This window comes from Panthera onca, chromosome D4 (genome assembly GCF_046562875.1).
Source record: "Panthera onca isolate mPanOnc1 chromosome D4, mPanOnc1 haplotype 2, whole genome shotgun sequence".
Taxonomy (NCBI): Eukaryota; Metazoa; Chordata; class Mammalia; order Carnivora; family Felidae; genus Panthera; species Panthera onca.
In genome coordinates this window covers 48423958-48435310 of record NC_138351.1, presented here as the reverse complement: position 1 = coordinate 48435310, position 11353 = coordinate 48423958, and the positions used below count along the sequence as shown (strand labels likewise).

General features: G+C 36.3%; 2 protein-coding genes across 2 annotated transcripts in view; one reads left to right on the top strand and one right to left on the bottom strand.

Moving 5' to 3' along the window:
* Positions 1-8472: 8472 nt before the first annotated feature.
* On the bottom strand, positions 8473-11055 carry LOC132663435 (U2 small nuclear ribonucleoprotein auxiliary factor 35 kDa subunit-related protein 2). The gene has a single exon (XM_060609654.3). It carries the CDS (start codon positions 10787-10789, stop codon positions 9347-9349), a length of 1443 nt encoding a protein of 480 aa, XP_060465637.1. The 5' UTR covers positions 10790-11055; the 3' UTR covers positions 8473-9346.
* Positions 9962-11353, top strand: part of ELAVL2 (ELAV like RNA binding protein 2) — a 200782-nt gene continuing 199390 nt past the window's right edge. Inside the window, exon 1 of the mRNA XM_060609663.3 lies at positions 9962-10054. The gene's annotated coding sequence lies outside the window, so the exon portion shown is untranslated. The remainder of the gene's footprint in view (positions 10055-11353) is intronic.

Below are 11353 nucleotides of genomic sequence, written 5' to 3'. Positions count from 1 at the left end.
AGCTACACAATCTCAATCTGGGACAATGAAGATAAGTGCCACTATCTTTTAAAAGTTAACTTATACGGGCACCTGGGTGGCTCAGTCGGTTGAGTGTCAGACTCTTGGTTTTGGCTCGGGTCATGATTTCATGGTCATGCCATCAGGCTCCACCCTGGGTATGGAGCCTGCTTGGGATTCTCTCACTCCCTCTTCCTCTCCCCCTCCCCTGATCCCTCTCTTTCTCTCTCTCTCAAAAAAAAAAAAAAATTGACTTATAAACATTAATTTATAAAATTAACAAAATACTAGATCATTTGAACAAGATCTTCTCTCAAATAAACTAATACATTAATGTAAAATTTACTAGTCCAAAAAGGACTATCTGTCTTACATTTCCATCATAAGTTCTTAAAATAATTTTAAGTATGGGAGGAAGGTTAAGTCTTGAAGAAAATACATAAAACAAATATTTGCCTTAGGTTTCTTATTAGCAACCATTAGAAACCCACAGGGGGATCTTCCAAATCCCTATCCCATCATCCAAAGTACATATTTTAAACAACTCTTTAGATTCTTAAGAATTTTTGTTCTTTTTCATGTCAAATAATTCATTCCTATATTAAGACTGACATTTTGAATCATAAGATATTTTTACCAAATAAAAAATTAAATGATTGAATATCTCAACATTTTCATTTTACAAATATAAAATGTAGATTTCAAAGATAGATTCAACAGTGGTTTTTGTGACTCTAAATGATATTTTCTTTCTGCTTTTTCAAAACAGGAAAAAAAAATTAAGTGAGGGTTTGTATGGCATACAAGTGAACACAATTAAGGAAACCCTCATTGTTGTCTTCTGAATAGACTTGTCACATTACTATTCACAGCTTTGTCTAGTGACAGTGGAATATCAAAAAGATACTGAATAATATAGCAAAAATCTATTGTGCCACTGAGATCTAATCTTTGTCTGAATGTAATTGCCTTATTAAAAGATTTGCAAGCTTACTCTTTCTGTGATTCTAAAATAAGCCAAGAAAAACCATGCTGTAAAACTGCAACTGTAGTCTCTATGATATGACAACAGCGTGTAAGTCAAACTGAAAATTAAAACCCCGTTCCGTGGTTCCCCAGCAATGGCATGGATACTTCTAGTCCAGCAATTATCCCTGGTGGTATGAATGGCATTTGGAAGACTTTCTTCCCATGAACTTAGCTAAGAGTGCCTGAGGAACTGCTTATGTAAATACGAATATCTCATTTAGATTGTAATTTATGTTCCGGGCAGTGTCTGCTTCTTAGTACCTGTTCATTATAGCTAATAGATTCAGGATAAGCTCCTTTGTCTTTTTTCCCCACCCCCTTCCTCGAAACACTTTGCTCTAAGCCTTCCTTGGGGGAGAACAGTTTCACTGTTCAGTGGAAATAGATAAGTAATTGCACATACTGATGCCAATACCCTTACAAATTGTCAGCTTTAGTAAATAGTGTAAGTGGATGAATCTTCTTCATTTTTGTTTTGCCCTTCAGCCTATTCCTTTGTTATATATTGTAATGTTATACTTTTATGATTTTGTGAAAGGCATTGCTTCCCACCTCCCCCCACTCCCTTCACTCAGATACAATAATAAGACATAATACAAGCTCCACAGTAATAACAGCATTAATTCACTTCGATTATGGCCTCAAGTCCTTATTCTTAATAGAGAAATGAACAACAACCAATTTCATTCTTCTATAATATAACTATCTCATTTAGGAAACAGTAGCCACTTTAACACAACCCTTTCAGTAAGAGTAGATTGGGCAGGAAAAGGGGGCAAGAGCTGTTGATAGATGCATGTGCATTTGTGCAATGTGTAAGCCAGAAGAATTTTTTGCTTTTCATCCAGCCTTGATGGGTTTTTGCTATATATTCAATATGTATAAAATATGAACATATGTAAATTAGAGTTTTTCTTCAATATTCTCTTTGCGCTTCATTAGAATGAGAGTCACCTGTTCACATAATTGTGAACTTAAAACCACTTGTTTGCCAAAATGAAAGTATAAAGTTAAGTCTACTCAGAAACTATGATTCATCACTATGATCACCATGAAACATCAATTTAACACTGAAAACTATATTTGAGATCATCTTTAAAACACAAATATTTGACATAACTATATAAAATGGAATTCATTCCATGACAGTATTAACAAAATTCCAAGAATAGAAGCTTATTTATAATAGTAAGCTTCTCCTTACAAAATCAAAATTTTGGTTAGCTGTTATGGAAATTAGGACAACATAACAATTATTAAAAGAACACTTTTTTTTTTTCAAATTATAGATGCAAGAATTAAGAACACCCAAATATATTTGCACATAATTTTCATGGGCTCACTGACCTATGCCTTCACCTCTAAATCGTAATAATTTAAACATAATTATTGTTTCCTAATAGAAGGCCATTTCTTGAATGTTTTTCATTTCCTTTTTCCTTAAATCCTCACCGGATCTTCTGTTTAGAGTTTATATGGGAAGTTAGAAGACAGACACAGAAAATTAACATATATTAACAGTCTTATCATAAGTGAATGTCCAACTATTAGTGTTCTTGAAGAGGAATGAGGTAAATAAATGTTGCCTTACAGTAAGATTAATCCAAGTCTGTCGAGTATACAATATACAATTGTCCAGCTGAAGCAAAATTAATATGTCAAAACATTGGGCTTCTCACTTTATGCAATTCTGGCAAAACCATTTGTTCCTGCTCTTTCCAAAACCTCTTAGGTTTGCAAGAATATAAGCAAAGAGGAATGTCCACCCCACTGTATCTCATCAGCAAATTAATCAAATTAAACACCCATTATCCTAGGGTATCTAAACTTAGATAGACAATTCTGAGTGTAAAAGAGGGAGCTAGGAAATATTATACCCAGACGGCAAATGTAAATAAAAGTGTCTCATGAAAACCAGGAAGTATGGGTATTATATTCTACCCCCTATTCTCCCCATTTCTAGGGCAGAATGGGAGACAGACAGGGTGTTACTGATGTGTCTTTGCCAAAGACTTGACTGTTCCCGAGGACATCCTTTGGTAGCCAAAGGGGTTAACTGTACAGTTGTAACATTTTGGGATCTCAATTTTTCATCCGTAGAATGAAGGTCTTGGAATGGATAATTTCTAAGATCACTTTACTGTTCTAATGTTCTAGGATTTCCCACATGAACCTCAAGTTCTGAATTGTTAGGAAGAAGAAAACACAGCAAATGTTTTTCCCCTTGTTTTAAATATGTTACTCGTATATAAAAATAGGAAAATAACACTTTTTTTTTCTAAAACATGAAGTCCGTGAGGGCCTGTTTTTAGAGATAAGTTTGGATGCTAACACCTTCAAGGGAAAACACTTCTTTTACGTAACTCTAAGAATAAAACAAAAATCAAAAAAATAAATTGCAAGTGATGCAAATATTGTCATAAACCCATGACATTTTTTTTTTAATTTTTTTTTCAACGTTTTTTATTTATTTTTGGGACAGAGAGAGACAGAGCATGAACGGGGGAGGGGCAGAGAGAGAGGGAGACACAGAATCAGAAACAGGCTCCAGGCTCCGAGCCATCAGCCCAGAGCCCGACGCGGGGCTGGAACTCACGGACCGCGAGATCGTGACCTGGCTGAAGTCGGACGCTTAACCGACTGCGCCACCCAGGCGCCCCGACCCATGACATTTTTTAACACTTTGTAAGGCTAATACTGATCAAATAAATATTACATATAATATTTTCAGTCTTTTCAAATTATGCCCATATCACTCTTCTTTTGTGTGTATCTCCTTACAGCCTCCTACAACTTCAGTGGAGATTATATTCTCTCTCTCCTTTCTGAAACAAATTACTTTAGTTTTGAGATATTGAATACTCATTTGCTTCTCACCAGACGTGAATTTTTGTTAAGTTTCATAGATTCCTTACAATCAAGATCAGTTACATTAAAATTTTATTTGAAGACAAGGACTTGAAGTAGATGTGCATGCTTCTTAAAATTAGATCATTAAGGGGCGCCTGGGTGGCGCAGTCCGTTAAGCGTCCGACTTCAGCCAGGTCACGATCTCGCGGTCCGTGAGTTCGAGCCCTGCATCAGGCTCTGGGCTGATGGCTCGGAGCCTGGAGCCTGTTTCCGATTCTGTGTCTCCCTCTCTCTCTGCCCCTCCCCCGTTCATGCTCTGTCTCTCTCTGTCCCAAAAAAAAAAAAAAAAAATTAGATCATTAAAATACATCCAGTACAATCTCATGAACATCCATTACGAATTTTGCATTTGTTGATATCAGTTGGTGATATGTTTCCTACATGTTTTGCTTTTAGTTTTACCAAACACAATAAAAGTTAGCCTAAATGTCCATAGAATTTGTGCAAAAGATACAAAATGACTAACATCTCCATACAATATTTAGATTATTTTAGAAACCATTTATGAATCTAGCCATAATTTTTGGCTATAAAGAACTGGAGGATATGTTATATTTGTGGACATAACTTTAATGTAAGTATTTTTGGGAAATAATATTTCCATCACTATAATATGATATTATGATGTCCTAAATCTTTATTTTAAATTGGAAGATAATCCACTGAACATTTTCATTATTGTCACAGTCAATATGACAATAGTTACCCCACTGAAATACTCTAATTCTCATCCAATGTATTTAATGTATTTATGCCAAATGTAGATTTTTTTATTAGTATTTCTTTGAAATGTAAACTACTAACTTATAAGTCCAATAACTAGTGTATTCTTCTTTGAAATTCCTGAGACACAATTTTTATACTGCATTTATATTATACCATGGCTCACATTTACTTGTGTTTTATCAGAAACAAGTTTTTTGAATTATATGCTCATATGATCTATACTGCAGTGACAATACAATCAAAGAAAAACTACTATTTAACTTTAAGCTTACCATAGGCATTAAATATTCTCTGACAAATCTTATAATGCATGTTGGTGCTGTCATAGAAATATCTAATAACTCATCTTGAGAAATCAATTTGGATTAAAAATGAATACCACGTACACATTTCTTAATTAACCTCTTGATACTTTCAACAATATTTTCACCTTTATGGTATTTTAAATGAAAGCTATGTATAGACTTCTACTAAAATAATTTTTACTACAACTTTTTGTTTTATTTTGTCTTGTATTTCATTATAAAATTAACACATAACTATTAAAATCTGTAAAACAGAGCAAAACAAAATGAATAAAATACATCCATTATCCCAACATCTAAAGACAGTTCTTATTACCCTTTGGTAATTTTCCTTACTGTTTTTATTCCATAGAATTTTTTTGTTTCTAATTTGACTGCATAAAACAGTGTATCCTGAATTGTGCATTTAACATTATATAATATTTCTTACAGTCATATAAACTATTCATGAATTTCAATTTGAATGACATTGTGAGAATTACATGAGATAAGGCATAGATAAAATCTAGTAGAGCTCATGATACATAGTAACTATATGTCAGAGTATGTCAGCTACCATCTCAACACTATATTTATTATTGTATAATATCCAACCATAAGGCTTTACCGTAATATACACGACCAACTAATTATTAAAAGATATTTAAATTCCTTATATTTTTAGCCTTGTAAATAATTCTGGATTTGACATATTTTATACAAATAGCTGTTCCCACATTTTATATTATTTTCTTAGGACAGATTTCCAGAATGGAATTACTGAATAAAATAGGACACCCATTGTCAATGGCTTTTAATCTACATCACCAAATGTTTTGCAGAGGGTTTTCCCAACTTCTACTCCCTCTAGCAATGTGTAAGGTTGGCCCTCTCACGGCACCCTTGCTGATATTCAATATTCTCTTTATTTTTTTTTTCATGATACACACTCATCAAAGTTAATCATGGCCCTTACTATATCTGTCTCTAATACCATATCATATTTTTATAATTTTTGATGAATGACATAATTTAAGAGTAACAGAAAAGGCATAATAATAATACAAAGAATTCTCCAATACCCTTTGCCAGATTCCCTAAATGTTAGCATTTTATCACTTTTGGTTCATTCTTTTTTCTTTCTCTCTCTGTCTATATGGATAGAATTATTTTCTGAAATGTGTAAGTTGTATAAATGACACTTACTTACCTTTAAATAATTATTTTTATGTGAGCACAGTACAATTATCAATATCAGTAAATTAACACTGACACAATAATAATGTCTAATCAACAGATTAGACTTTTACCTAAGCATTTGTGCTATCTTAAGATCGGTTTCTTTTTTGTGGTTTTTTCCTAGACTATAGGTCATCTTAACCTGTTTTTTGCATGGCTAGAAAATTTGTACACTAGACACTGTGGATAACACATTGTGGACACTGAATTTTGTTATCTTCATTTGAGAATATATTTGATTTTATTCTAGCGTAAAAGTTAACTTGGTGGGACTCAAATTCCAAACTGTCTTCCTTATGGTAAGCACCAGCCGAAATCTTTGCTCCCCTATTTAGCTTTTCTGACTTGAAATCCACCAGATGCCTAGAGTTTTCCTCATGAATGCCCAGTTCAGGGATTAACCAAAGATTTGAGGAGAGATTATATATAGATTTAGACATATATATAGATTTAGACTCTACACCTTGGAGTACTTTTTTTATGAGATTAACCCCTTTCAATTTTGAGCTACTTGGAGGACCCCAAACTCCACACTTTGACACCACAAGCCAATACTTCTGTATCTCTTTACTCAAGCTGCGGAACACTGATGGACTAGGAAGGGTCCTCCTGGAAAACTCTATGTAAATGTGGATCTCATTCAGTGCAGTTCTCTTCTTTCAAGGATCAAGTTTCTTTTAATACGTTTTCCTGCTTTTAGTTAAACCTTGTGCCGTTTTATTTTTTTTAACTTAATTCACAGTTTACAATTGTTACCTGCAGGATTATTACAATACCAGATCCTTGGCTATTACCAGAACCAGAATTTAATAATTTTTGTAGTTTATATCAGAATACAACAGATTTAAAGCAATATTTCCCAAAGTGTGTTCTGTGGAACACAAGTAGTTCCCTGATGAACAATCAGGAGGTTGTTATGTGGTCAAATACCTAGGAACCCTGCCTAGTATTTCACCAACTATGCCTCTTAGATATTTATAACTGCGTAAGCATATTAAAGGATAGTCCAAGTCCTCAAGAGCATAAAACTATTAAACTTTAACACGGGTTTCATTGGCTTAATAAATATTTATTAAGTGACGTTTTAATGTGTGTTTTTTTTCAGACATATTTCATTATGGAATTCTCTTTTCTTTTCTTTTTTTTTTTTTTTTTCAAAATTATCCCAAAACATATCCCAAAACTATGTAACACACTTTAAAAATGCTGCCTTAATTGCATGGTCTTCACCTAGAATTTTATTTTTCTCTCCTGGAACTTCATTTCAAAACTTTTCTATTCCAGAAAACTGGTGTGTTACTCCATAAACACATCTCATTTGTTTTTGTTTTTTTTTTTTCTACCTGCATGATTTTATTTAGGGCAATTATTTTATCAGGGTATTTCCTCCCTAACTAGTAAATTTATATTTCTCAATTATTTTACCATGAAGGTCGATGCAGTTTTACTGCTTTTATTCAAACCAGAATGTCACTACAGACCTAGAACAGTCCATAAAATTTCTCTCAAAGATGTAGCATATATTGGCATGCAGAATAAAAATGACAACAGATTTACGACCTTTGTTGTTTGGTTATCTATTCCTGTGAGCCAAACTACCCCCAAAACTTAGTGTGTAAACAGTAACCATTTTATTTATATCTCACAATTTAGTGGGTCAAAAATTCAGGCAGGATTGGGTTGTCAACTTTTTTTCTACATGGCATCAGCAGAGTTACTCGGGGACATTCAGCGAGCTTCTAGTCTGGTTTAGTAAGTTTTAGATGGCCTCACTCACTTCCCTAGTACCTTGACCAGGATGGCTGAAAGGCTAGGCTCAACAGGAACCTTCTGTATCTCCTGTAACCCCAGGGCCTCTCCAGGTGATGTCTTCCACTGAGAAGTAGGATGTTTTCCACAGCGGTTCAGGGTTCTGAGAGGGGAGAGTGGAAACTATAATTCCTCTTAAAAAAAAAAAAAAGCAAGGTCCAGAAATAGTCAAAGGGTCCCTTCTCTCATATCTTATACCCTTTGTTAATGTAGTCATTGACCATCCCAGATTCAAAGCAAAGAGAACTAGACCCCACACTTGAGGGATTTCTATGAATTGTTCATCTTTATTTAATCCACCATGCTATTCTCATGGTAAAAAGCAGTAGACATTTTGCAGAAAGTGATATGAAAGAAAGAGAATTCTGTTCTATTCAAGAATTATATAGAGACAATAAGCTAGTACAAATTGCTAGCGTTAAAATATATAATTGAGGAAATTATCAGAGACACTGCAAACATCAAAAATATAGAAGTATATCAGGAACAACTTCATACCAAAACATTTGAATATTTAGACAAAAATGGAAAATTTCTAGAAACATGTAACTTATAAAACTGATTTAGGCAGAAATAGAATCATCTAGATAGTCAACTACTATTGAAGAAATTTAATCCAAATAAAAAATCTTGCCACATTTGAAACTCCAAGCCCAAATGATACCTCTAATGAAGAATTGCAAACATTCAAGGAGTAAATGTTCCAGTCATATACAAGTTTTCCAAAGAATATATGCATAGAAGTTATATTCCCTAAATCATTTTATGAGCTAGCATAATCTCATATATGATATGTTTATTAGGACTATCAGCCTATAATTGCCTTTTCTTGTGCTGTCCTTCTCAGCATGTCAGCAACTCTAGTTTGTCATTATGTAAATGTGTAAAAAATGTAAAATATAGCTCACATTACACATTCAGTATTAACTTGCATTATCAAAAATTAATTAAACATTAACATGTGTTAATGGATGATGATCAGTCCCTCTCAAGAAAAGAGACATAAATGATTGGATTCCACAGTCTTCTTTTTCTTTTAGATTTTCTGGATATAGCAAGGGGAAAAAAAGCTTTTAATGTTCGTTTTCTGTTTTCCTCTCTTTCTCCCTATCACTACTAAAGACAAATTGTCATTCATTGCCCCTTTTAGATTCTCTTCCTTCCTTCTTTCTGATGAGACCCCCTTCTTCTCTGGACCTGTTCTTTTGTAATGCAAAAATACAAGAATGAGAGTGGGAGAGGGAAGAAGGTGAGTCCTTAGCTACAAAGGCTACATTTATTTCTTTAACAAAGAAGTAAGATCCCTCAGAGAAATTACAAGACGTGTAAGGTGTATTTCTTTTTTTTTTTTAAAGAACAAAATTGGATTTGGGACTCTGAGTACTTCTGTCTCTGCTGCCTGACCTCTTCCCGCCAGGACTCCTGGACCCGAAGGAACTCTGGCTGCGGCTGCCGCGGATCCGGCTGCGGTCCCTTTTTCTTCCTCTACTGCGTGAACTGTGCCTCTCGCGACTCTTTGACGTGTGTTTGTGAGACTTCTTCCCCCGGTGACTGCTTTTCCTTTTCCTCTCAGCTTCCCCGCTTCTCTCGTAGGAATGCGATGGACTAGGGCTTCTCCGCCTCCCGGGCCTCCAGTAGTATTCGTCCTGGTGGCCCGTCCTCTCTCTCCTGTCCGAGCCATTGCCAAAGGAGGAGCCAGTCCGATCTGGAGACAGGAAGATGTCTCTATTAGCTTCCCAAAACTCATTGTTGGGATTTCGGAACACATGAAGAAAGTTGCAGTGTTTTCCTCTTGGACATTGTTGTATTTCAAATAAGCCACAAATTGCCATTTTCCATCGGGTCACGGGGCAGAATTCGCACCGAAGCTGCCGTCCTGCGTACCATCGTCCGTTAAACAGAGAAAGGGCGGCTTGGCATTCTTCTTCCGATTGATACTGAACGTACACGTTGCCCCTCAGGTGAGGTTCGAAGTTGCAGCTGACCTTGAACTGGATCACTTTCCCCACGCTCCTGAACTCGGGCAGCACGTCATCATAGAAGTCCAGGAATTGCTGGTAGGTTTCCTCTTCACTGTACTCGAGGCTCGCATCGGGGTCATAGTCATCCCGTCTGCACTGCTCCATTCCAAATGTCGTAAACATGCTTTTAATCAGAAGCGTGGGACTCGACGACGGGAAATTGTGTTTACGCAAACACCTGTCTCCAAATCTGCACGCTCCTGTTTTACCGTAGAATGGACAGTTAGCTCGATCTTTTTCCATTATCCTTAAGGCCGTGGGTGGTTCTGGGTTCTGCCATGTGGCACCATTTCCCAACTCGCTTTCAGCCTGCTCCAGCGTCTTCTGCGCAGCTTCCTCCCTTTCTCTCTTCTCCTGGAGCTTCTGCTGCTCCTCCTCTCCTCTCTCCTTTCTCTGCTGCTCTTCCCACTCTTCCTTCAACTTTCTCTCCTGTTCTTCCTGCCGTTTTCTAGCTGCCTCTTCCTTTTCCTTCTTGATTCGGAATTCTTCTTGTGCCTTCTGCTCCCGAAGCAGCCACGCCTCGTGTAATTTTTGCCTCTCGGTCTCCGACAGCATCTCTTCTTCTGGGTGTTGTTCTTCAATAAAAGCAGCGTCCTCCTCCTTCTGGGAGAGTCCCGAGTCTCTCCGTCGAGCGAGTTCCTGCCGCCGTTTCTTTCGTTTCTCCTTCTTCAGGGCGGCCCTGTACTTTTTGTGGCTTGGTTTCTCCGGAAACGGTAACTTCTCGGGCGCCGCCATCTTGCCAGGGTCAGTAACGTGTATTTTAGAGAGCATGGTTTGGGAACACAACTTTGAGCCCCTTTTTTGTTCTACAGGTGCAAGTAAAGATTGAAATTACCTTTGAGTGGCCATCGTAGTAGTGACTAACGTGACCGTGTTAGTCTTGGCATGCGTATGACACCCTTCAGAGAATGAGCGATAGAGAGCACTATCAAAGGCATGTTCCATTTTCCGAAAAAAATATGAAAAGAAACAAATTACTCATTTAACCCAGATATCAGCTGGAGATTTCCCGTGCTTTTTACCTGAGCAAGCTTGTCTTGATCTGTTACAAAATATAAAACTCTTACAAAAATTCCAGCAAATTAGTGACGGGCTCAGGTCCTCAGACTCTTCGGCCACCGTGTTTCTTGCCACCGTGTATATTATCTCTATAATGCATAGTTTAATCTGGACGTGAAACTCTACACCCTCACCAGTGTTAAACACACACGCTACTAATAGCGTGGAGGATTAATGACTTTAGTAGATTTTACTGACTTGGAAGAGGAGGAAAGGAAAAGGCTTGTATCTCAGCAATTCAAACAATTTCCTGTGAAATATTAAATCTGAACTAGT

What these genes read in the sequence shown, in the direction of transcription:
- LOC132663435 (XM_060609654.3), bottom strand. Translation starts at nt 10,789, where the DNA reads ATGCTCTCTAAAATACACGTTACTGACCCTGGCAAGATGGCGGCGCCC.